Below are 27,890 nucleotides of genomic sequence, written 5' to 3' on the forward strand. Positions count from 1 at the left end.
AGAAAAATACTACAAACACACTGACCATACATTTACATAAATTACAACAACAGTCTAAGTGTTGTGTTATGGAGGATTAATGGATGTGTTTTTGGGGGTGAGAAGCACCTTCCGTCTCCAGGGGTGACGCTCATCCACCTGCACGGGCAGGGGGGTAGCCTTCACACGGAGGGAAGAGCAGGAAGACAGGCAGGAAGAGAGAGGGATGAGAAGAGAATGGAAAGAAAGGATGAAAGATGAAAGGATGCATCCTAGACTTGAGAAGCTCTTATTAATAGACAGAGGAAGGTGATGCTTCAACTTGAGATCTCACCACTGACCTGTTAAAAGACTCTTCATTTAGATTTACAGTCAATCATTGTTGTCTTTAATTATACAGGCTAGTAAGCATCCTATAATTTGGTCATGATAATAAAGATAGGTAGAAAGATTTCATTATAATATATAGGTTTTAAGGTTTAAGCGAAGTATATAAAAACATATTCAAATTTACATACATAGCCATTTAAATAAAGAGTTTCCAAAAGTTAAGGTTTTAAATGTATTAAAATAAAGAAAACAGAGATTCTTTATGTACTGAACTTCAGTCACTTCATGGAAGACGACAAGAAATTGTCAAGAAGACAAGAACAAAGCAGTCGAGAGTTCTTATCAAATTAAATATGGATATAAAATTAACAGAACAATACAACGTAAATGCAATTTTTAGCATAATGATTTAAGTAATATATATATATATTTATATTATATATATATATATATAATATAAAATATACAGTGAAATAGTAACCATTGTTTATTTAAAGCAAAAAGTATTTGTACACTTATTAAAAAATAAAAAATAAAAAAGTAAAAGGATGTTCCCACACGTCTGGGCTTGACATCACAATTGTTATCTTTAAAGGGGTGGTATAATGCCCTAATCACAACAAGATGTAAAATAAGTCTATGATGTCCCCAGAGTGTGTATGTGAAGTTTTAGCTCAAAATACCCCACAGATATTTTTATATAGCGTGTTAAAATTGTCCCTTTTTGAGGGCGAGCAAAAACGCACCATTTTTGTGTCTGTCCCTTTAAATGTAAATGAGTTGCTGCTCCCAGCACAGGGGGCGGAGCTACAACAGCTTGTGTCCTGAAAATTTCAAAAACTTTTAGCCTTTTATGTTCAAACTGGAGTCAGACAAGGATGGAGAGACTCAAGAAGAAGTGACAACATGTAGGCAACATTTCTGAATGGTTAGTTGATGAATTTATGTATGTGTAGTAATCTTCTAGTCATTGATTAGCATATTCTGTCATGATAATCTATAAATCGCGTTACCAGGGGCGGGGTTTATGTAAATTTTAGGGTTAGTGATGTCACTAACCCGGGAGGAATGTCGTGTAGTCCCTACCAGCCGTTTGTTGTAGTCCTTAAAAAGCAATTTCTTTAAAAGAAAATATCTCCCTTTGCTTTGAACTCTGAGCGTCGTGACTCTGCAGATTTCGTTTATGCTCAAACAGCAACATTACACACTAACTAAAGTTAGAAAAGTGAAATCATAATCAACCACCCCTTTAAAATTTCTTTAAACACTATCCTGTATTTTGTATGATGGATTAATGGAAACCTAACAGTTTTTACAATAAATTTGATAGGATTTTGTACAGTGTGGAAATTATAACTGGAAAAAAAAAGAGAGACAGGCTGTCCGTATCAGAGGGTGGAATGTGGAGGAGAGCTTACATCGGGTGGGTGTTCTTGCTCACCTTGGGGAGGATTGCTATTTGATCCAGTGGTTCAGATGCACATGAAAAGGAGGAGGAAAAGACAGGATCCTACAGGGCAGAGAGGGGAATCAAGACGAAAGATGGAGAGACATATGACAAAGCAGGAAGGAAAAAAGAGGAAGTTCAGGGACAGACATCAGGCAGGTGACATTGGTCTAAATAACCACATGACAAAGAAATTTGCTAGAATGCTATGGTCAAATCTAGAGTACAACACTCAACCACCAGCCTCGCACAACCACCCTGAATCTGAGGCTACTCAAATCTTTCTCCAAACTAACTGCTCTCAATCAAGCAGCTTCAAAAGAAACCACAAAAAAAGTGCAAGAGAAATTGGAGGGCAGATACAGTACTATAAATAAATACATAAATTCACAGGCTGTTTAAATGTTTGACTGATATGGTCCCAGAGGAGGCAGATCAGTAGAAACTAAAATTGGGAGTAAAATGTAAATCTAAGTGACTAAAGCTAACTAAAAGGCCTTATATATAAGAGTGGTTGAACAAGGCAATTAATTAACCACACCATAACCATCACCACAGGGTAAAATGACAAAGTCTTTCTTGGCATTTCAAAATTCATACCATCACCATGGTAGTTATGTAAAAGGACCAAGCAAATAAAATCACCACCACAAGCAACTGGCTCATCCTGAGTTGATGACAAGGTCCGAAAACCAGGACAGCACACAGACATCACCAAGATTACAAGGTCAAGGATTAATTAAATACAAACACAAAACCATAACCCTTGTAACACTGTTAAAACCCGTGCTAAGCCTGTTAGCATGGTGGCTAACGGCTAACAGCCTTACCCAGAGTTGATCAGACACAGCAAAGTCATCTATCATCATCCCATCATCCTAGAAAAAGGGGTAAAATGAACAGGGAAGAAATGACCCTGTACTTAAAGCTTAGATATTAAACTTAACAGTGAATCTGGTTACTGTGAGAAATAATTATTTCATAATGCAGTTGATTATAAACATATAATAATGTGTTTCTTGATATTATTGCAATCTCATTTGTTACCTCAGTATGAAAAACTGTATAAAGTATTTAGATGTAAAAATGTCTTTAAAGTCACAATGAAACTGAAGTAGGAAGCGACATTTTTTTAATGTAATGTGGCGTACATCAGAGTGCAACAGATAAGCAAAGAAAAAAATGCAGGTCAGGTTCTATCCATTGGTTTTTGATTGGATGGAGGCAGATTTGCATGCAAGCTTGTGTAACTGGTTCTACTGATTCAAACCAGTGTCACCGGCATGGGAGGCGGCCATTCTAACAAGGACGCTAAAGACCGCAGCCTCTAGTGTCAGTTACTAGTGTGGTTCTTGAGATCAGAGGAGTGAGGTTTACATGCACAGCTCTTTACCAGCTGGCCTTCATTACATTCACTCCCCTAAACCTCACTCCTTCGGGTCATGGCACCAACTTAACCGGTCCTACTCGCACCGCTTCAAGTGGGATTATAACCAGTCTCAGTGGCAAGAGAAGCAGCCATGCTAACAAAGACGCTAACCGGCATGAACCGGCAAGGTTGGCAGCCATGCTAACAAAGACGCTAAAGACCGCAGCCTCTAGTGTCAGTCGCTAGTGTGCCTCTCGAGGCAAGTGGAGTGAGGTTTACCTGCACAGCTCTTTACTAGCTGGCCTCCATTACACTTGCAGTCGACCATTAGAAAAGGGCAGGGTTTAAAGGGATAGTTCACCCAAAAACGAAAATTCTGTCATCATTTACTCTCCCTCAAGTTGTTCCAAACCTGTATGACTTACTTTCTTCTGCTGAACACAAAAGAAGATATTTTGAAGAAAGTCGGTAACCAAATGACTGATGGACCCCACTGACTTCCATAGTAGGAAAAAAAATACTATGGATGTCAATGGGGACCAGCAACTGTTTAATTACCAACCTTCTTTAAAATATCTTCTTTTGTGTTTAGCAGAAGAAAGGAAATCATACAGGTTTGGAACAACTTGAGGGAGAGTAAATGATGACAGAATTTTCATTTTTGGGTGAACTATCCCTTTAAGCAGACTAAATAACTGGAGAAGTCTGGCATACATCACCAAAGATAAGTCTATCATCTCCACAGAAGATCGAATTATATTTTAATGCAAAATTATGAGGTCAAAAAAAAAAAACATTCATAGATAAATCATTCACAATAAGAAAGACTGTGTGGATTTTGACTTTAAAAGTTTCTGTCACCCTCATTGCTTAAGAAATTGTGATTTTACAAAATCTGATCTGCCAGATCATCAGCTTAATATTGGATATAATGCTAGCTTCTATAATTCCCTTCTCTGAACTAGCATATAAGTGATGTTACCACATTACAAGACTTACGCAACCTGCAATGAAGTGACTGAAACAGTCTTCAGAATAAATCCAAACAGAGAACGGCACGTGAAACCTCACCCCATTCCCCATTGCACTAGAGAATTACTATGAAGCATGCAAAGATTTTAAACATTTTTTTATTACAATAAATTATATTATAACAATAAAAACACAAAAACATGCAGTAAAGAAGTGGAGTGGCAGAAAGACAGATTCATGCAAGTTAAGAACACATACGGTCTCAAACATACTAATAATCCAGAATCTATTGCTACAAAGATGTACACATGCATGATGACCAACTTCCCTCTACTAGCCCTACCAAAAACAAAAAAAGCAAAAGGATCACCCATTAATGCTCTGGGACTTACATTCATGCTGTGAATTTTAAAATTATTATATTATATGTCAGTGACTATAAATCAAGGGTGCATAAATTAGTCTAATTTGATCATTTCCAAACATGATTAACAATGAAAAAGTCTACACCATTTAAATTAAATGTGGGGCAGCTTGCACTGAGCAAACTTAGTGTTCTTGAGAAATAAATAACATTGTGAATATGACCAGAAAATGCAAATAGAAAAGGACAGAACATAAAGAAACGAAGAAGACAAAATAATGGATAGCACTAGGGGTGGGCAATATGACCAAAATCATATTTAATTTTATTTCACGATAACGATATATCTATTTTTATTTTATTTTTGTACTTAAAAATAAGAACAAAAGAAGAAAAATTACAAACAGTAGGGCAAATACAATAGAGCAAAGACAAAAATTAAATAAACTATGTTTTTCAGCTACAGTAGGTTTATTTAACATACAAGAAATACTTCAAAAATGTAATCAAGTATATAACTAAAACACTTCATAGTCTTCACTTTATGAATCAAATATTAACTGATTCTTATTAAAGATACAAAAGTGATTCACTCAAGAGCAGCGGACTATTTTCTCTTTGTCTTTTGTTGTTTGATTAACATTAATGAGACAGACAGACAGCTCCCTTTAAGACAGAATGCAGGATCCAATTTACTGACATGCATCCGGTTTTCACCCAATTGTTTGTCAATTTAAGACATAATCGACTATGTTTACGTGAATACTTCACATGACGGGCATTCTGCCATTATTGTACATCTATATGACTGTTCGAAAACAATAAGATGCAAAAGAGAATTGAATTCACGATCGCATGCTGTCTGAGAGAGGCAGCTTTCTGTGCGCACGCTTTTAGTATATGTCAGTCACGGCCACGGACCGTGGGCTGAATGTCTGGTGCAATTGGCACACAAAATTGGAAACCCTTCAGGAGATTCAAAGTCTTCATCTGATTGGTTGAATTCTACAGGGAGACGCATGTGTCGTGTTCTTTAATGGTCTACCTGAACACAAAGATGATGTGACCCCAAACCCCCTTATGGAAGAAGCAAGCCGTGTGTTTACAACTGTGACAATGAGCGATTATCAAGAACAACTAAACGCTGGATTTTCAAAAGTATGTGAAGTACGTAAAGTTCATGGCATAGACTCATCCAAGAGTCTGTGATTGTAGGGACATCGACATTACTTTTCATGCCCCTAAATATAAGGAAAAAAACTAACTGGGATTGGTTGCTTTACATGTCAGTCAGGTGGCCTCTGGACGGTCATTGGTCAATAAAAGCTGCTATGGAGTCCAGACCGTCTGCCGTCAGTCTGAAAGTATGGCTACGCGAGCATCAGCCGCATGGAGTTCCTTTTCAAATCTTATTGCGCTCAGCATCAAACATGCATGTTTCTTTATCACTCTTACGTGTATACAACTTTAAGTAGTGCTGTTTACATATGGCGAAATAAACTATATAGTAAAATCTCTAACTATAGACACTTTATACCATGGTCACGATATATACCGTCATACTGCCCAGCCCTAGATAGCACACACCCTTCTCTGTTTAGAGTTACTCAACTGCACAAAGGCCAATTCTATGCTAAAGGATGAACTCTTCTGAAATGCTGAACTATGCAACAAATGCAAATAAAATGACTAAAATCACACAATTAACCAGTTGCATGATATTTGCTCTGCATCGCCTAGAGCTGATAATACAAGATGCTATTCATCAACCTAACACAACAGCTGTTGAATACACATGGCATACGAAGTTAGGCAATGAACCGTGACCTATGACCTGTACAGTCAGGTGAGACAGTTCAAGGTTCAGAGGTTACCTTCTTCTTGAAGCTCTGCTCCACTTCCCATAGCTGGGCGTGTCTTTCAGACACAGCAACCTGCACCACATCCTGTTTTTTATTTATCCTGTTCCTCCAGTCTTCTTCTCCACTCTTCTTCAAGAGGGCCAGCCTGCAAAAGACAGAATCTTATGAATTCTTGCAGCCTTTTTAATTATTAAATGTATTGCCTTGTGAACACATTTGAGTTTATGGTCTAATAAAAATTATTTACAATTTTAAATGCTTGAAATTAATTTTGTAGATGCATTTGAATTTATCCTACTTTTCGAATTTCTTCACAAAAATATTCATTTACATTTTAATGGATGAAAAAGAGAATAGTTTAAATAAAAACAGCTAACAAGAGCTGTTTTACAAGAACATGCATGAGAACTGCTGGAAAAGCAACCCAGGAGGACACCTCACAAATAACGACAGTTAATGATAGTAATTAGATTACCAATTTGTTTAGATTAATTTAAGTTACATTGAACTAAAGTCTGTGCTCCCAAGCTTAAAATGACATTTTTTTCCTCTATGGCCCTATGTGTATCTTTTTTTAATGGACACACAAGGGTTAAGTTTAGATTTTTAAGTTTATTAAGAGTCTATTTATGTAATTTTATCATTTTAATAACTTTGCTATTATTCTAAAATAATGGTACAGCATTATGGTATATAAAAAATGGTATATTAAAAAAAAAAACAATTGGGTGTGTTAAAACTTTTGATTAGGATTGTATAACCAAACATGACAAACAGAAAATTATATTGCAAATCTATCTCTGTGGAAAAATAAACAAAAACAACAATGCATAGGCATTTTTCATACATATTTGTATCTGCATACACATGAGTGGTTTTCTTTTCATCATGTCATTATTAATCAATTTGACCAGCTTGCGTCAGCTTGCTTCCTATGGCAACAGACATCTGCCCATCAGTTACACAATACTTTGATCTCTAACCGTACACAGCAGTACAGATCTGACTAAAACAAACCAATCAATGAAAATACACAACACAATATAGAGTTACACTGAACTGGAATATCTGTCTCTCTTCATCTGTATGCTTAATGTCAGACCACAACACAAGGATGCAGTCAGACGGTATCATTTCTATTAACAATGAGCTAGTCTTAAGTCAAAAACTCTATAAGGACTTTGAGCATCTGATATGTTTCCATTTCTAATGTAATTTTTTTATCCTAGCTCTCAATCTAAATGGAAAGGACAATGCGACTATATTTATTTGACATATATTAAAAAGGCACACAGAGCAACCTACTTTCCACAAATAGTCTTTTTAAACTGTGTGTTCCACTTTGACTAAGGCACCCTCAAACAATATACAATTTACAATGTCCTGCTTTATACAAAAATGGAGGAATATTTGTTTTCAATATACATCTATAGTTTAAAATACATGTTCGTATTACAAAACAATAATACGACATTCTGCTAGCTGACTTCCATATAAAAAACGATCACAAACTACACAAACTTTTAAGAAATATCATTAGGGATATTTCACACTTTCATACACTGACCTGTCTTTGATGGACATCTGTCTGGCAGACATGATGTCTGAGAGCTCGTCTCCCTCCTCTGTTTTAAAGTCCGTCTCCTGCTCTTCTTCTCTCTCGTCGTCCTCTAGGAGGTGTCCGGCTGACTCTGCGTACGTGTGTTGTGCAAGAGAGTCGCTCAGTAATGAGGATAAGCCCTGCGATACAGCTGCCGCTGCATGTACTGTGGCTGTGTGTACAGGAAGATCTGTGAGCACAGACACAGGAAAGGGTTAGAGCAGCTCCAGTGATACCATCAATAACAGCTCAGTGACAGGCGGAGCCACCACAGACACCCAAAACACAGCAAAACTCTCACACACATTCAGCCCTGTCAAGAGATGATGCTCACGCAAGCATGTGAATACACACACAGTAATGAACATTGTGGTGAATATGTAAGAACTACTACACAGGAAGTGAGTGCCAGTTTCTAAACATAAAGGGAAGCTTTGTTGCCAATGATGGGCAACATGTGGCTTACACAGACATCTTTGTCTTTTTAAAGGGGGGAATCTTTAAAACCATCAGCCTGCATGACAGACACAAAACAGGAAGACGCAAGAGACCTACATCACATCCTATCCACACCTATCTTTTTGTGTAGTCACATTCATATCAGAACAGAACACATGTACAGCTGTCTCTGGAGGAAACCATCATAACAAGCCATCCCTGATAAAAACAAAGTACTGTACATGATTGTGTGAATTATAGAGTATGATGGGGTAAGATAAACTTTAATTTCCTCTTAGCCACATGTAACTAATTCTAAATGTTTTTCGAAGTATTTTTGTTGATGGGGATTTGCTGGCACGGTAATTCATTTAGGCTGGAGAGAGAAAAATGCAATTTTTTTTCTATTTTAAAAGGTAAAGTTTGACACTTGGGGTAAGATGCAGAAAAAGCCTGCACTGGGTATGGTGTAACTTTAAATGCTTAACTGGAATTAGCATTTACTAATTCCATACAACTCATCTTTTACATGTTTCCGTTGCATGTTTTTTTACATATTCAGCATCATTACTCCAGTCTTCAGTGTCACATGATCCTTCAGAAATCATTCTAATATGTTGATTTTGTGCTCAAGAAACTGTTGTGCTGTTCAATATTTTTGTGGAAACAGTGACATTTTTTCAGGATTCTCAGATGAATAGAAAGTTTAAAACAAAAGCACTTATTTGACAAATCTTTTGTTACATTATAAATGTCTTTACTGTCATTTTTGAACAATTTCATGCATTCTTAAGTATTAATTTTATTCCAAAAACATATCTCACTGATCCCAAAGTTTTACTTGGCAGTGTAAATGATTAATGATGACATCAGATATATTTAACATTGAGCAAATATCTGATTATTGCTGGGACCTGACCCTTATCCCAGGGGGCTTTCTGCCCTATTTAGGGGCTCATCTTATAAGTGAGAATAATGTAATGTAATGTAATGTGGCACTTAAAACACAATCAAATACACCACTAATATTCCTCTACCTGACATGGCTGCCTTTGACTTGTGCTCTCCATCTGTTTCTGAAAGGTCTTGAGAGGTCACCAGCATCTTATTGTGCCCTTTAAGCTCCTCACAGTCTTTGGCCGGCTGAGCATGTGGTATCCGTTTCATGGTCTCTGGAGAGGGGAGCTTCCTCTTCCCCATGTTTAATACCAGCCTTTCTCCTTGGGTCGCCAGGGACACATCTGGACTCTGGTGTGACTGGATCTCTTGGGCAGGTTGAGGATGGTAAGGTGGGGAGAGGTTCTGCTCATAGTAGGCAGGGCCAGCTACATTGGACATGGTCAAGTGGATGTCCCCAGCATGTTCAGTTGAAACAGTGGAGGATCTCAGAGCGGAGGCAGAGGTGGATGAAAAACGAGCTCCACCCGCAGGCTGCAGCTACAAGAGGACAACAAAAGAGCGATGGAGGACAGGAGCAGATGGTATTATAGGAAATAGAGTAGAAGGGAAGGATGGAAGGATTTAAGAGTGAACCGTGTGAGAAAGAGAGAAAGATAAGAGCAAGATGGTAGATTGAGGGGAAAGTGAAAATGGGATGAGAACAAAAATTGAGTCAGCAAGGGGCAGGAAACAGCACATTCATCAACAGTTCATCATGCTGACTAATCAGAGGCTGACTTAGTGCATTTCCTGTAGCTGAAAGGCAAGCATCAAATCAGCCGCCAACACAACCATTCACAAAACCATGCCCTTTATGCACTGAACCAAACTGTTCCCATCATGCCCTCAGAAACAGATACATTAAGTCACAGACTCAATCGATAATATGTCAACTCTAATGTGTCAGCAGGGCTTTAGGCAGAGCTGTGCATTCAGAACAAGATTACGCTGACTCATTTGTCCTGTTAGCTTAAAGGTACACTGTAACTTTTGGAGCTCTAGAGGTTAATAAACAAAACTGCACGTGTCTTGCGGAAGAACATTGTAGCCAGAGCTACTTCTCTCCGTTTATGTGTATGACAAGTCACGGTACTCGGCTACTCCGCAGCGGTTGGTGTCCCGCTCGGTCTAAAATAGTCTGAATATAAACACTTATAGGCCGTACCGTAGTGATTCAGGATAAGACAAAAACACAGTTTCAAAGATGGATTCATAATGTGCTCGCTTATTAAATACATTTTGTACATTTGGAACAAAAAAAAAAGTTACATAGCGTACCTTTAAAAACACTCAAAATCTATGATAAATATTCACATGATAACACTCAAAATACTCATATGATAGTAAAAATAGAAGGGAACAATAATGCACAGGGGTGGGCAGTATGATGAATGAATGAATGAGGCATTTATATAGCACTTTCATATGTACTACTGTACACCCAAAGTGCTTTACAATCAGGGAATCTCTCCTCAACCACCACCAGTGTGCAGCATCCACTTGGATGATGCGACGGCAGCCACAGTACAACGGCGCCAGTGCACTCACCACACACCAGCTATAGGTGGAGAGGAAAGAAAGTGATAGAGCCAATTTAGTGGATGGGGATTATTAGGAGGCTATGATTGGCAAGGGCCAATGGGTGGAATGTGGCCAGGGTCACACCCCTACTCTTTACGAGAAGTGTCATGGGATTTTTAATGACCACAGAGAGTCAGGACCTCGGTTTTACGTCTCATCCAAAGGACGGTGCTCTTTTGACAGTATAATGTCCCCTTCACTATACTGGGATGTTAGGCTATAGGGATGCACAGACCAAAGGGTGAGTACCCCCTGCTGGCCTCACCTGTTTTGATTGATTTTCTCTTTTTACTTTACATTTTTATTTGTTTACTTGATTGATGCAAACCGAAAAAATATATGATTGTTTGCTTTGTTCTGAAACAGAGATGTAAATTGTTAGCAATGTAGCATTTTCAAAGTCCATTTCGCTTTCACAATGCAACATTTTAAAGCATATCAAAATATTTTTAATCAAATCAAATGTAAAATTGGTCCTGAGAGGACACCCGTTTACGTTTAGAGATGCCACTCATAGTGGTCATCCATCACAGATATCCCAATGTATATAAGCCTTGATCACTTGGGCAGTTATTTACCCCTAAATGGTACATATTAGTACCTTTTGAAAGGGTACCGCCCCAGTGACAGCCTTTGTAAGTTTTTTCCTCTGATATATAAATAAAAAATGGCATCATCCAAATGATCACAAAGCATCAAAGACAAAACATTATGACTTATTTCAAAAGCACCTAAAGACTGAAGCCTGAACTCAAGCTACCAGCAATCTGGAACTACATTCATAAGGCAGCACACCAAGGATGATAACTGTAACAATAACGATAAAATATCATTTTTAAAATCATTCTAGATTTAAAAGAAAAGTCCACACCACAACTATAATGATAACATAGAGAAATTATATTGGAATCACTTTCAAAACAATTTTTTTCCAGCTGATGAATGATAAAGACTATTGACAGCCAATCAGAACCCATTCTGCTTTAAAGACACATCTCCAGAACAGTGTTATCGTGTTTTGGTGTAGTTATTGTTAAAGTTATCTTTATAGTTATTGTTCTTGGTGTGAACAGGCCTTTAAAATACTTCTTTGGGATTGTAGGATTTACAGTTAAGCAAGATGCTTATAAAAAATGCCTGAATTCAGCCTACTAGCACATAGGGACATATATGCTGAAGCATTAGAACAACTGCTTCTAAAACACAGGACAATGGTTTTACTGCAGGCAGTGTAAAACCTTGGGTTCTATAAAACATCATACGATTCTAGGGGACTCAGGCATCCTCACATGTTCCAGATCACTCAGACCCTCTGAGAACTCCGATTCCTCGTCAAACATCTCAGAACCAGAACCATCCTGCATCAGAGATAAACCCCTTTAAATGCTAAAAGCTCAATCATGTGTGTCTGTGTGTGTGAGAGAGTGAGAACCATGTCCATTGTGTACCTGGGTGCTAATTGTTCAATCGACAAAACATTAAAAAACATCAGCTGTCAAAAGTTTGTGGAAAGACATTTTTCAATGTTTAAGCGGTAGGGTTAGGCTGTCATTATATTCCTCACAGATTTTTTATTTTTTTATAGAGTCAAATTCAAAATAAAGTGTGTGTCTGTAATAAGATTGGACTTTATTTAGGTGAAAGGTATTCGGATGACCTACTACTTTGGCAAAGACTCTGAATGGTATCCAGTGGACACTTTACTATCCCATGAGGCCACAGGAGAGGATTTGTGAATGTGTACGCATGTAGTACACATTCATGCTATATTGCACATAATAGTCATTCAAAGTATTCAACAAAACTATAGTACTGCATCTGATTTTGGATGCAGCCTATGACTTCTTAGTCCTACTGAACATCCTTTCTCTTACAGGAAATGCATTTGTTGGGCAGTTTCTGTCTGACTAGCTTTGTAGCTTCATTGTTTGTTTGCTTGTCTATTTATTTTTTGTCTTTTCTCTTTACCTCCAGTATTTAATAGACATACATTATATGGCCAAAAGCATGTCCACACCCATTTGTGCTTAATTTCATGACCAGTCATGATTTATGATTTAAATTACATGAGAAGTAAAGTACTAAACTGATACAATTCTCATCTGAAACATGAATAAGCATGGTTTAATTATTCAATGAAGGAAGAAACATGGTACGTACCTGTTCAACCTCTCCAAGTGTGATTGGCTGAGTCTGGTACCGAGTGCCGCTTCTGCGTGCACGAGTGTCTCCTTTGGCCCGAGGGCCGTGGTTGGAAGGCTGTGCTAAGCGATTGAAGAGTGCCATCTTCTCTGCCAGAGTGAGCGTGGAAAGGTCTGGTTCCTCTTGGCCATCCTCCCCTGGAGATGCATGGCGAGCTTGATCCGTCTCTGCCGCCTCTTCAGCCAGTCGAACTTCTTTGGCCTGTTCCCTCACCATAGACTTTTGCCGAGACGATGCCTGCAAGCTGTATGACACATCCACAACACACTGCTCAGGAACACTCAATGCGTTTCATATGAAATTCATTACATCACCTGGGCTAGGCGGTGTGACTATTTACCATGCGCAATAAAGATAATAATAAAGAAACGACACAATGTTATCAAGTTACATATTATAGATTAAAAACACATGCATGGATATACACTGTACAAGCAATTTGAATAAAGTAGTATAAATGTAACCACATAAAGAAAAATTGGCAATATTTTGGATGTGGTGTTCATTCCATAGTCCATTTATCTGATTGAATACACAAATGTCTGTTAAACACTGTCATGCATAATTAATTATCTTCGTATTAATATTATAGTAGCATGTGCAAACAAACATGTCATGCTGTTTTATATGCTCAACATGCATCTGATGAAGCAAAAAAACACAAAAGTGGCATGACTTGAATCCCTCCCAGCAGTGTCTCATACTTTTACAAGCCATTCAGACCTAGTTTTGATGGATTTTTATTATTTCATGACTTTACAAAGCATTACTAACAACTCCCTTTTGTTTACAAATCCGTGACCGTGGCTAATATAATATAAAGTACCATCCAGATGCTTAACCAATACTGTAGTTCAACACAAGTCAGTGAAGATCAGGATCAGTTTATTTGTAGTCATGAAATAGCGGGTGTGCTAACTCTCACTCATAATTCTAAAGGTAAATTTAAGCATGACTTAGACAAATGTTCTGTGTTGGCCTGACAGTACCACAAGAGGGTGCTGCTTCTTAATTACGTCTGTCTTCCTACATAAACCACAATGACAAGCAATTTTTTTAAACTTAAAGATACACACTACCTTTCAAAATGTAAGATTTTTTTTTATATAAATTAATACTTTTATTCAGCAAAGACTACACTTTTCTCATGGTGCATGGATCTACAGAGATTCTCTCAGCATGCTCTCAGTGACAATCATTAGTACTGGTAAGTGTGACTATGCCTGTATAAAACACACACTTATGTGAGTGTTTATATGCGTGTTCTGAGTACCTGAATTTGGTCACAGAGCTGTTGAGTACAGTGTGACTAGGAACACGCGCTACAGAGGTTTGTACAGTCGCGGACTGTGACAAGTGGCCAGGGACACTTTAAACCACACAGAGGAGGAGGCAAAGAAACAGAGACAAAGGAAAAAACTGAAGGAAACTGAAGAAAACAGATCAGAAATACATACACACCACATGAAGTAAAAGGAAGGGACAGACATATGAAGGAAAAAATAGCATTGAGAAGAATGTACATTTAACAAATTGATCTGAAGCCATATTAATTTGTTTATAGATACATGGTTGTAAGACGCTTAACATTTTGGGGGTCAGTAAGATTTTTTATCTTTTGAAAGAAATGTACACTTTTATTCAGCGAGGACACATTAAATTGATCAAAAGTGTCAGTAAAAACTTACATTGTTACAAAACTTTTATATTTCATATAAATGCTGTTCTTTCGAATTTTTCTAATCATTGACAAATCCCAAAAAACAGTTGCTTATGTGGTTCATCATGGTTTCAACAAAAATATTAAGCAGCACAACTGTTTCAACACTGATAATAATAATAAATGTTTCTTGAGCACTAAATTAATAATTTCTAAAGGATCATGTGACACTGAAGACTGGAGTAACAATGCTGAAAATTCAGCTTTGACATAACAGATTTTTGAAATATAAAAATAGAAACAGATATTTTAAATTGTAATAGTATTAAACAATATTACTGTTTTTACTGTATTTTTGATTAAATAAATGCAGCCTTGGTGAACATAAGAGACTTCTTTCAAAACATTAAAAATCTTACAGACTTTTGAATGGTAATTTACCGTATATCTTGCCAAATTTTCATGTTGACTGTAAATGTGGAACCTAACAAATGTAAACATTTGAGTTTTCCCCCTTTAACTTAAAACTGCCTCACTTGAAAGATCTAACGGGTCACATACAGTATGAACTTACGTAGCAGCAATGACCACTTCCTCTGAGGTGACCGGCTGAGTGCGGGAGCGATCCTGACCTCTCCTCAATCTCCGTTCAATGGCAGGATTACGGCTCCATGCCTTCAGAACTGAACCATCTGAAGTCTTCTCCAGCTCCTAAGAAATAGTAAGACTTCATAAGAAATAGTTTTACACAATAACAAACATATATACATGCATATACATATACATATACGTATATGTATATCAGATCAGAAATTTTCCTTCTGCTGGACTCACTAAATTGTGTTTTTGGTCACATTTTCTTCAGGAGTTTCAAATGTCATATTAAAGTAATGTTAATAATTGTGGGGTAAATTGACTGAGGTGTGTCCTCTTTACACACTTCTTGGAATGCAAAATGAATAAGCTGTTAACAGCAATACAAACGAGTACTAGTACTGAGACCTAGTTCTTTTTATTGGTGGCATTTTATTCTAATTAAATATGTTAGTGAGAACAAAAAAAAACAAAAAAACTTTTAGATATCAATCCTCATATGCGATGGACATTGTTATGCTCCTCTTCGCTCACTTTTGAAGGTTTCTTGAGTAAAACAGCTCTATATTTAACAAAGCACATACAAAAGGCCTGAACCAGAAACAATACAACCCGTTTTACAGAATACAGAAGTTTGTTGCACAAACTCTATTGTTAGACACCAATAACATGTTCTGAACCCAAAGACTATTTTTAATGTGTGCTTTAAGTAAGGGGCGATATATGAGTGGTATGCATGAGTGACCATTGATGGTGTTGATACCAATGAAGAGAGTTTCAAATAAATCCCCAGCAGAAAGAGCAGCAGCCCTCTTCAGGGTTTGGAACAGAAGTACAGACATACCCTGAAGAGAGAGCGTTTGGCAGCGACACTCAGCTTTGCTCTCTCATCTAGCTTCTCTTCATCGACTGGAAAAACAAAGTAGAGATGAGTCAAGCTTTTTCATGAGAACTATTTCATGAAACCCCCATGACTTTCAGAGGACAACACAATGCTAAACACATGGTAGAAATGTTACGCAAGCAAGTTTCTGCTTCTCCTCTGCTCTGATTTCAGAGGTTAACCTTAAAGGCACAACAGTGCAAAATAAATGCTATACATCTACCAAATTCAATGTATTACATTGACATCTGTTCTAACAAAGCGTTGCGTGACTACTGTAAAACTAAAAGGGGTCTTATAAATTCATCATTTTACTTTTAGCCAGATGTCCACTTACAATGCTAAATCAGTTAATATACACTACTAATACTACACTTAATAAACACTTAATACAATAGTATATAAAAATTATCAAGGAAAACAGTAATATGATCCTTGAATGTTTTTTTTTTAAGCATATTCCTTGAGGCAGCACCTTAAGTAACACACAACTGTTCAAAGGTCTGGGGTCAGTATGATATTTATTTTTTATTTTTTAAGAAATTAATACTCTTATTCAGCAAGGAAGCATTAAATTGATTGATAAAAGTGAGTAAAACCATTTATAATGTTACAAAAGATTGCAATTTCAAATAAATGCTGTCCTTTCAAAGAGTCCTAAAAAAAAATCTACAATGTTTCTTGAACACCAAATCAGCATATTAGGAATAAATTACATTTTTAAATATTAAAATAGAAAACAGTTATTTTAATATTTCACAATATTGCATTTTTTAACTGAATTTTTTTTATCAAATAAATGCAGCCTTGATGAGCAGAAAAGACTAGCATTAAACATTAAAATAAAATCTTACGCACCCCAAACTTTTGAATGTTATAGATGTTTTGTTTTGACCACTACATTGTGATGCAAGTTGACATTGGTTATGCATAAAGTATGACTAGAAAAGCAAAACAGCACTAGTAACAGATTCAGAGGCTCCAAAAAGTAGGTCTGCTGCTCTCTGGAGTATTCACGGATTCTCTAAACAGAAGCAGTTTGGCAGAGTTATCTTTAAAGTCATAGTGCCATGTCTCCATAAGCTTTTCCAAGTGAAAATGTTTCCCAGTCAGTTCAGACTCAGATTAACAATAACTTATTGTATGTAATATGAACGTGTCTGTTTATATTACAGTGGTGCACATATGAAACAAATGCAAAAGTTACGTAATGTTATTGCGTCATCCTGCACCATCACATAATAAATCTAAGACCGCATCTAAAGCTTGCTAGAGTGACTTTCCATTTTAAAAAGGTAAAAGGAAAACATGCAGAAAAAACGATTTTGTAGTGTATGCAAGCAAAAAGACTTACCCTCAGGGCTTAGTGGTTCAGGGCTTGGGCAAGACCTAAAGAGAACAAAAAGTAAAAGTCTTACAATTGAAGTCTTACAATTAAACAGATCGGTAAGGATTGGAAAATTATTATATCAACCAGCTGATTTGGAAAAAAATTGCAGCAAATGCAGCAGCGTATTAGGAAAAGGGGAATCAGGGAAACACAGCAGCTAGTGGGAAGGTGCAGAAAACACATCAGAACAGCTTAATCCACTGCGTTAGACAGAATTATAGATTTCGCCACATGCCACAGAAACAAAAGAGGAGGAAAAAAATACAAAGAACCTTTCATAAAAACCACTGACCAAACATTTGGATTAGAATCCACTACACAAAAACATTATACAGCGTGTGTATTATATAGCATTAGAGATAGTTAGCCAAAAGCTAACTTTAATCAGTGAATTTGTAAATACAGTGCCGTTAGAAAAAGAAAAAGTACTAGACATGACACAGACCAAAGTTTTCTGGGTTATTACCAAAAACAATTTATTAGACTACATCAAGTGTAATTTTAATGTGCACTCCAGGCTAACTCCACAATAACGTGCATAAATCTACTCATGAGGCCTACCGGTCCACGCTCAGTTCACGCTCAGTTGATGTGATTGGCTGAGTTCTAAACCTCTCAGATGTCTTTCTATTCTCAGTGGGACATATATACCGCAAAGGGCGACGAGATAACCGATCTTTGACCCTCTCACTTCTCCAAGGTGCCTCTGTAACCACAGGCAGCTCTTCTGCCCTATTATGTCACAAAGCATGACTGAATGAGGCAGCATTGAAGAATGGCAGGTGCATAGGCATGACATAGAGCAAAACACCAAAGCTTGATGAACTATTCATCTGAGCATCTTCATAGTGGGTTAAATGAACTACTGAAAACAAACATCAAAAGTGGTTAAGAATTATTCTGTCAGCATAAACATTTAGCATAAACATCCAACATTGTCTCTAGAAAGGCAAGGATGCCAAGCCAAGGTGAGACAAAAGACAGGAAGAGATGGTTAATTGACAGTGCACACTAGTCAAGCTGAGCAGCATGATAGCTAAAGGAATAGAGCATTAAAATCTGCTGGTTAACTATGAATGAGCGATTCCTCTGTAATATTACAGTATTTTCCTTCATTTAATTCTCAGAGCAATTACATTATGAGATTTTGATTGTTAATCGTCAATGTTAGACAGGTTAAGGTTAGTAAGTCGATACATAATAATGTACCACCACCTACAGTTCGGCTTTCCGGGGACTCGCAACACTTTCCAGGTAGGTATGGCGAAGTTTGGCCACTGAAACCCTGGCATCATGGGATAGGTGATCGCCATTGGGCACAGCCTCTCTGACTGGGTCCTGGATGGGGTTCTCTTGAAAAGCTGTCTTTTGGACATTTCTAACATCCAGGGGTTTGGATGAATTTGGCATATATCTCCCTCTGGAGGTCTGAATTGGGGCGTAGCAGCTAGCATCATCCCGCTTGAGGGCCTCTCGAGCTCTTGCTTGCATAGACTCTTCAGCCTGAAGACGGGACACATGCTCTGTGTAAACTTCCTGCCTTGACCGACCTCCACGCCACCCTCTGGGGTCATCTACAACACCCTCTTCTGTGCTCCGTTCTTTATGTCGAACCTCAGAGGGTAAAACGGCCTTCCTGCTCCGCAGTAGCCCCTCAGTCCTCACATTCTGTTTTCCCTCCACTTCTTCAAGTACTTCCTGAATCTCTAGTTTATGCCTGGAACCAGGTTCACTACCCATAGAAAAGTAGCTCTGGCACCCCAGGTCATGGCGTTCCTCTTTCCCAGGGTGGGTCAGCCGCTGCTTGGCTGGAGCATCAGGGAGGGTCCGAGTGTGTGGGTGATATTGAGGGTATGCCTGGGGAAACTGGTTGTACGCAGGTACCTCTGTTGTTTGACCCCTGTGAAATGGCTCGTCACGGGCCAGTCTCTCCCTAACTCGGATTCTTCAGAAGAAGAGAAAAGGGTTGGTTACTTGGAATAAAATTTTGTCAAATATGAGCAAAAGAAAGAAAGAAAAAAAATAGAACCGTTTCATTGGTGAAAGGGAAAGAGTCTGATCCAACCAAAACAACCCTTAAGCCACAGAACCAGTTGAAGCATCTCAATATGGTTTGTGCTTATTAGAATGTGGTTAAAAGCAACCTTGACAGTATTTGGAATAAAAAGACACTAAAAGTGTGTCAAAGTGGATGTTTTCACAGTGGTGGAAATAAGTAGAACCATGTGAAAAATTGTTGCGCTCACGTTAAAAAAAGAAAATGAAGACACAACAACCGTGATATGAAACATAGAACATAGATATTAAAACAAATAACCATATTGAAACAATCTTAAAAGTGGGGTTGTAGTCAAAACATTATAAACAAAGGTTAGTTCTTTGGTTCAGGGTTTTTCTTACTATTTGAGTGAAGAATGTAATATATGATGTTCCCTATGAAAGGGATCCCATTATTATAATATAATTGCAGCTATATTTTCATGTTTATTGAGCCATTTATACTGTGTGAGGAAAAATAAATATAAAGAAAACATGTTGTTTGCTAAATTAGCTTAGATATTTGTTTTTTTATTATTTTTAAATATATATTATATCAAGGCCAAATGAAATTAAAATATTACATGGGAAAATATTATCCGTAGTCCTTGATGTATAAACCTAAAGAGAAGTAAATAAAGAGAAGTAAAGCAAATATTTGTAATTGTAATTGTGTTTTCTGTGGACCCCAATCACCTTGCGGCATCCCCGGACCGGGTGACAAAATCCAACAGATTCTGCTTTGAGGATTTTACATAATGTATCAAAATGTTGACAATGGTTTGAGGGTCATAAATATACTTAAGGCGGGTTCTTCCCTCTATATATTATCGTATAAATTTCTAGCTATGGGCATCAGTTAATTTCACACAACACAGCGTTTTATTACATGCTGGGTGAGAGAGGTTTGCTGATAAACTAGCTTAGTTTGTGATGGCTGGCTCTTTAGGTTTAGGTCAGCAGAATCAATGCTCTCAGCAGGGGGAGGCAAAAGACTCTCTCATCCAAAACCTTTTGCAGTTAGTGCACTACCAGTGAAGTGAGACTTAAATCACAAAGAAAACCTCCTATAATGCTAAAAGACGTCTGTTTATTTCAGGTTTACTCTCTGTCTAAATCTTCTTTTCCACCCATTCACCCAATTAAAAGCTCAAATTCCATTAGCTGAGAGCTACAATAGTGTTAAAAACAGACTTTTTAAGCAACCCAACCCTCTACACATCGCATCCTTTTTATGAGATGTATTCCACACTCCACTAGCTGCTAAAATCGGTTTCTCCTGACTCAAGCTTGACGGCTGCCATCTATACACTCACACTTCAGTTTTACATATGGTAACATGCACTCTTGCTTAGCTCCTCTGGAACCCTGTTTAAGTGAAACCATGCTCTGCACTGTAATTGTTGAGTCATGTGAACTGTTTTTAACCTCCTCTAAGTGGACTGCATTTTCAAGACTAAATTAGAAAAGTGGCTGTAACAAAATGCAGCCAAAAATTATGTTTGGTATATGGTTCATGAAAAGAAAAAAAAAGTGGTTGAAAAAAAAAAATGTAACTGTGCGGTAAATGCAAATATAAAGACAGAAGAGACAATTTCTGTTGAAAGGGTCATGAACTGCATTGTTTTATAATGTTTCCTGGGGTGCACTTATAATGTTAGTATGATTTTTATAATTTAGAAATAAAAGGAATTTTCCTACCCTGATTTTGGCCTTCTGATTTGAGCGCTCCGTTTTAAGGGGCGTGTCTGCTGTGAGACGTCAGTGTAAACACCCACTGCTGTGATTGGCTGACATCTTTGCATTTAAAATAGCTGGTATTACAAGCGGAACTCTCTTGAAAACTTTTAGCACGTTTTTACTATTACAGCTTTCAAGGTTAACTAATCGTGAAAAGTTTTGATTATAGCATTATACTTAGATCTATGGCATTATATTTAGATTGTTGCAGTGATGAGCATTGTAACCGATCACAGACATGTTGAGCGCATGAATGCAGTGATATCGTCATTGCAACACGATTTCTGCACACTAATGAATACTTTCATCATAACTAACAGTGCAAACACAATGTAAATAAGATATTTGTTGATTATAACCACAGAATATAGATAAAACGGATTTTGTTATAACAGGAGTTTTGTCGAGAGTCCAAACTTGCGCGTTTTGATTGACAGCTCCAGCGATTTTTAAAGGGAGTGTTCTTTGATCGCTTTCTATAGAACTATATACATATATATATATATATATATATATATATACATATATATATACATAGAGCGAGAGAGAGAGAGAGAGCGAGAGAGAGAGAGAGAGAGAGAGAGAGAGAGAGCGAGAGAGAGAGAGAGAGAGAGAGAGAGAGAGAGAGAGAGAGAGAGAGAGAGAGAGAGAGAGAGAGAGAGAGAGAGAGAGAGCGAGAGAGCGAGAGAGCGAGAGAGCGAGAGAGCGAGAGAGCGAGATAGCGAGAGAGCGAGAGAGCGAGAGAGCGAGAACAAACAGTTTAAATAAAAGATTATTTTCATCATACTAAGAGAAATAATGAGAAGTTGACCGTTTAGTCACTGGTTTGATTTACTGACACTGACAAAGGACTGTAGGCTACATGAATCATTACATATCAGGAATCACTGGTCACAGATCAGGCATTAAAATGAACAGTTACTTAACATGAGGTTGCATTACTGTCGAGTCCATATCGTAAAAGTTGCAAAGCCTGCACCGAAATTGCCACTGATCTACCAAAGAATGAACATACCGTCCATAACACCGTGAAACATACTGAATACATATAAATAATGCTCAAATGAGACATTCACATTGTTGAAAATAAATAACCACTTCTCTAACATTAGGATCCTTTGGATGGTAATGTTATTTTTATTCCAGTGATCCTGTATCGCTCTTCTCTCCTAGTCTTCTCACTAACACGCAAGTGGGCAGGGCCAAAGTTGCAATGATGAAGTAGGCAATGATGAAGTAGGCATTGATTTTCTTCTGCAGAGGCTGTCTTTCACCAATGCGTCATTTGCTGGGCTTGGTTACAATAAAAACAGTTTTTGGACTAACAGGGAAGTTTTCTGTTCTGAAACTTAAAGGATATTATTTTAGTATGAAGACCTCTTATATGTCAAAAGCTCAAGGAAATTGTGATTTCTCAGTTCATGACCCCTTCAAAGCTATGAACATTAACTTTAGACATTTGCAAGAAACATCCAAAGGGGAACCTAACAAACAAACAAATAAATAAATGATGATAAATTAGATTAACTAATAAATGATGATAAATTAGATTAACTCAAAAAGCATCTATATCTCAGACTTGATCACTATAACAATAAGAAACTGTAGTTTTGTACTTTTATTTTTAGAAGGTTATGCTTGTGCAAATACTCTGCAGATTCAGGGGATGAGGTGGAGATGGACAGCCTATGCCACTCTATTTTCTCTCTATATACCTCTTTTATCTATGTCTGGGTTTGTCAATGTCAGCAGACATTCAGTGACAAGGAATTGCAGAAGAGGAAAAAGTCCACAGTAAATAAACCACTAGACTAGTAAAGTCTGGGGAGAAACATAAAAGAATAAAAAGTTAGAATGAGAGAATGGGGCAAAAATAGAGAAAACTGGTGCGAAATGGGAACACAAATTGCGTGTGAAATGATTCCCAGAAAATGTGGCTCTGGTGTTTTGCATGACTAACCAAGTTATAACGCTCTCCATTTGACATATTGAGCTAATGCAGGCCAAATTATCTGCGTTTACATTCTTGTCAAGTTTGGTGACTCATAGCTCAACAATTTTCTCACCACAGTATGACAAACACAAACTCAAGTCACGCTTGATTCAACCGGGTTTCTGCAAAGCAATATGAGAACCAAACCTACCATGTAGGGATAAAACACACACATTGGACTCATTGGAAAGTGGACTGTGAATAAAGTATATTAGAAAAAGTTAAAGGTACACTGCAACAAAAGGGTCTGAATGTTCAATGATCAAATTCAAACCCACAGCACTCATTAACAGTGTGGATGGGATGGGTGGTAGAAATGTGCACGAGGATGGCAATTTTGTTACTGAGATGATGAGCCCAACTCAAAACCACTCCCTAAGCCCTCTACCTTGCTGGTTCCAAACAACCTGACAGACTAAACCAGGGGTTTCCAACCTTTTCTTAAAGCCAACCCCCTGTGACTGAAAATATTTAGGCCCTATTTGAGGTACCACCTCAGATTTTGAACAATGTATAACAAAAATAATACATATCACAACATCTCTGCATATTCACTTTCTTTTTTAAAATACATTACTAATCCAAATCTGGGATCGGTAACATTTTTAAAAATGTTTTTGAAAGTTTTAAAATGCTTACATTTTCACCAAAACTGTATTCATTAGATTAAGAAATTAAGTAAAAACGGTAAAATATGTATGCATTAAATTTATCAGAATGGATTTATTCAACCCAAAACTCTTTAAACGGTATTATATATCTATAGTTATATGTAAAAAAAAAAAAAAAATCTTGTAACTGGCCTTTTGATCAGAACCAAAAATCCATGGTTTAAAAACAACGCCAAGACTACGGCAAGAGAGAATAATTAAAATGGAATTGATTTCATCATCATACAGCACACCCTCAAACTGTCTGATGCATATTATTTACAAAGAGTTTGTTTGCACTTTTTTTATAAGCTCTTGTAAAACCAGGTTGCTACAATGATCACTTAACCACTAGTTTCTTAATTTACAACTTTGTCTCGGTCTTCCAAACTAAGTGTGGTCACTAGCTAGAATAACGAGCAAAGTGGACCAGACTTTTATTCCAAATAGACAATAATCAAATAAACCATTAGAAAACACATGACTCCTATCATATTGTCACTCTCACCCCATTCCAACAAGGACGTTCATTGGACAGGACTAGAGGATGGTTTGAGATAGGGCCATGAAGTTAGGTGGGACCACTGTTAAGTGAAGGGTGTCAAACACACCCATTAATCCCAAATGTATGGTACCTGGAAGGCCAGTTGATTGGAGAGAGGGTGTCTCCTTCTGAATCAGTCTGAAGTGACCATTGGTTGGCTGACTGGCTACGGGAGCTAAATCAGTTGAGAAACACCCAAAAGAGTGAACTACTCAACGGTTTATGCGTAGAGAGGGGACTTTAAAAAAGAGGGGGAAAAAACTTAAGAGAAACCAGGTTCCTGAAAAGAGAGTAGGGCCTCAAATAAATTATGAAAATTAAGTCTGGCTTGCTGGGAACAGGGTTTTAAAGGCCAAGTCCTCATTTGTTGACATTAACTAACCAATCAAACTTTATACTGACATTATGAATGGGCTCTGGATCTTTCCTGAATATCATTCTTTATCATATTCATTTGTAATTTTTTGGCTTGACTTCATGTTGGGAATTTAGATTTGGCTGGAATCTTTTGTTGCTTAATTTGGCAAGCATTTTATACCAAAGCATCACACAAAGCATTGACCCATGCAAATAAGAAACAGCTGCCAAATGACAGTAAAGGTCAATGCTAATGTTTCATACTGAACAGAGCCCACCCATCTTTAAGGAGTTGTAGAAACACTCCTAACAGTATACGAGCCAAATCCTGCAAACTGACGGCTTTCTTTTGGGGAAAATACCTGTGAAAGACAAATTCAGGGGAATACCGGCCAACATTCTTTCCAAAAAAAAAGGAAAGAATAATAGAGGAAAATTAAAATACTGACATATTAAGATTTTACTTGGTGACTGTAAGATGGAGAGACAAAAAGAAGAAGAAACAGCTAGCGTGTTAAGACTCACCCGTGTCTTTGAAGGATGTTGTGAGCCTGCTGCTCAATAAACAGATCACCAGGAGATGCTCCCTGTTTGGGAGTTGGCATCATGGCCCTTCGGCCTGTATTAGGCGAGCTGGGAACCCCCATCGCCCCTGGTTCCCTCCCTGGAACCCTGGCAGACCCGGACACATCCATATATGCAGATGGGTTAGGTGCAACCCCTCCACTTTCATGCAGTCTATTCCGCTCTAGGGCCCTCCTCTGGTTCTCCAGATTCATCATCCATTCACGCTCAGAGATGGAGTCTGTGCGTTCTCTGCTGTATTTTGGATCGGTGTGAATGTGAGAGCTGGCCCTATCTACATGATGGCTGGTGGTGTAAGCATTATGCTCCACTCTGTCTTCTTCTACACTTGACCTGTGTTGTCGGTCTGAGCTGTCGGGCTCTCTGGAGGTTCTGGAGTAGCGAGCAGAATAGTCGGTTTCTGTCTCCTGATCTAGAGAAATGCCATAGCGCTCTGCTAGTTGACGGCGCCGTTCTGCCTTGTAGCGAGCAATCCTTTCAGCTTTAGAGTCCAGCTCTGCCACATGAGGGGAGCCAGTGCTGTAGACTGAATCCGGTTGGACTGTGTGGGTTCTGGACTGAACCTCTGCACTGTGCGGATTTGGGAAGTTTGGGTCATTTTTGCTATAGTGCTGAAGAGAAACTGCGATGAGAGAGAAAAGAAGGCAGTTTAACTTTACACTAAATCAATTTGCCCAAATCTTTAACTTTAAGTAACCGAACACCAGCTAATCAACCCAAACCTATCATCATGTGTGTTGATATGCACCATATAAGTATTATTAAGGGTGTACACACACTAGGCACGGTTGTCTTGTACTGAGCCCAAGCGCGATTGTCCCCCCTCCCCACTCCCCCGCAAGCCTGCACTCACATTGCACTTAATGCTCTGAACCGGAACACACTAATGTCATTTACGATAAAACTTTTTCTTTTGAAGAAAAGTGCTTTCACAAATAGGCTGTCTAATGGATTTATCATTTATGCCACGCAGCGATTTTTACTTTATTGTGCTGCAGCTGCACTTATCAGAAGATTATTATGGAGGCTCAGACTTTGATGGAATTTGCAGCTATACTCGCAAACTACAAATCCTGTTTGTCAACAAGGTGAGAACCAGACCCAAAATACTCTAATTAAAAAGTGTACCATCAAAGTAGTAATATAAGATATTTGCTGTCGTAATAAATGATAGTAGCGCACACGTATATTAGCTGTTCCGTGCTCCGGGCCTACGGAGCGATCACATGCGCCAGATCACCAAGTGTGAGTACATCCTAAGATGTTTAGTGTATATAATTTCTCATTCATGTTATAGAGGAGTGAACAAATCTATTAAAAAATAAAGCACAATTCTCACCTGTACAGGGGTCACAGGTGTCTGCTGCACGGGTATATCTAGGAGTGTCCTCCTCTAGCATTCGATTGGTTACTAGACCGCCACAGCCTGGGAGATTTTGGAGAACATCACCATCGATTCCCTCCAGACGCCGTGCAATTCGTTCTTTCCTATAAACAGGAGTGGTAGTGTTAAGGATAATTCTCAATCTAGGAAAAACATATATTTACAATTCAAAAGATTTTTTTAATGTTCTGAAAGGAGTCTCTTGTTTTTTAACAAGGCATCATATATTTGGAATTAAAAATACAGTAAAAATAAAAGTAAAATTTAGAAAAATGACTGCAATCTAAAATAACTGTTTCTATTTGAATATATTTTAAAATGCAATTTATTCCTGTGATGCAAAGCTGAATTTTTTTTTTAATCAGTCATTACTCTAGTCTTCAGTGTCACGTGATCCTTCAAAAATGTTTATTATACATTATTTAATAATTTTGGGGTATGTATGCTACTTTAAATCTGATGAAGAGCATAAAGCTTGAGACGTTGTGTGTGGTGGGAGGAAAATTAAAGTGTCTTTTGGCAATAACAGCATGCAGAAAATTTTGTGATTATGTTATTCTCACCAAACACCTGCAATAACTGAACTTTGGCTGTGCATGCTTTGTAAGACTGATTTAACTTCTCACCTGTTCATGTCCCAACTCTGACTCGTGCTTATACTCTCAAAACGTTTCCTTAATTCTGAGACTAAAGAGAAAAAGAAAAGCAAAGTGATGGATGGGTAAAAGAATGAGAGACAAAAGAGGGAGGATAAATAGGATAAATCAAACCATTACAAATAGTGAAACATTCTACTTTATATCATGCATTTGTGATATTTCTACTCAGAAATGTAAGCAAAGCAATCAGAGCTTACTGTATACTGTAAGATGCACAATGTTTCACCCAACATGAGCACAATCTAAAGACTAGATTGTAATCCAATTTTTACATAATTTAGCTTTTCTGTATTTAATACTAAGTCATGTTTCATGATGTATCTGATGCATT

The 27,890-nt window shown here is 37.7% G+C and overlaps 1 protein-coding gene across 18 annotated transcripts in view; it reads right to left on the reverse strand.

Moving 5' to 3' along the window:
• Positions 1 to 27,890, reverse strand: part of svila (supervillin a) — an 82,912-nt gene that overhangs the window by 24,547 nt on the left and 30,475 nt on the right. For 3 of the 18 annotated variants that reach the window (XR_014032157.1, XM_081393635.1, XM_081393645.1), the window contains exons 4-20: positions 27,527 to 27,587; positions 26,856 to 27,004; positions 25,457 to 26,138; positions 18,830 to 19,555; positions 18,172 to 18,342; positions 17,575 to 17,609; positions 16,182 to 16,246; positions 15,318 to 15,454; positions 14,357 to 14,452; positions 13,042 to 13,327; positions 12,171 to 12,239; positions 9,399 to 9,798; positions 7,891 to 8,113; positions 6,336 to 6,468; positions 2,587 to 2,634; positions 1,751 to 1,819; positions 109 to 159 (exon numbers count right to left, since the gene is read on the reverse strand). Coding sequence is in view for 16 of the 18 variants with exons in the window: in XM_081393635.1 (XP_081249761.1) it covers positions 109 to 159; positions 1,751 to 1,819; positions 2,587 to 2,634; positions 6,336 to 6,468; positions 7,891 to 8,113; positions 9,399 to 9,798; positions 12,171 to 12,239; positions 13,042 to 13,327; positions 14,357 to 14,452; positions 15,318 to 15,454; positions 16,182 to 16,246; positions 17,575 to 17,609; positions 18,172 to 18,342; positions 18,830 to 19,555; positions 25,457 to 26,138; positions 26,856 to 27,004; positions 27,527 to 27,587 (3,401 nt within the window). In the remaining 2 variants the exon portion in view is untranslated. The remainder of the gene's footprint in view (positions 1 to 108; positions 160 to 1,750; positions 1,820 to 2,586; positions 2,635 to 6,335; positions 6,469 to 7,890; positions 8,114 to 9,398; positions 9,799 to 12,170; positions 12,240 to 13,041; positions 13,328 to 14,356; positions 14,453 to 15,317; positions 15,455 to 16,181; positions 16,247 to 17,574; positions 17,610 to 18,171; positions 18,343 to 18,829; positions 19,556 to 25,456; positions 26,139 to 26,855; positions 27,005 to 27,526; positions 27,588 to 27,890) is intronic. The other 15 variants (XR_014032156.1, XM_081393646.1, XM_081393641.1 and 12 more) reach the window with 12 other exon arrangements.

This window comes from Scardinius erythrophthalmus (assembly GCF_964197995.2).
Source record: "Scardinius erythrophthalmus genome assembly, chromosome: 18".
Classification (NCBI taxonomy): Eukaryota; Metazoa; Chordata; class Actinopteri; order Cypriniformes; family Leuciscidae; genus Scardinius; species Scardinius erythrophthalmus.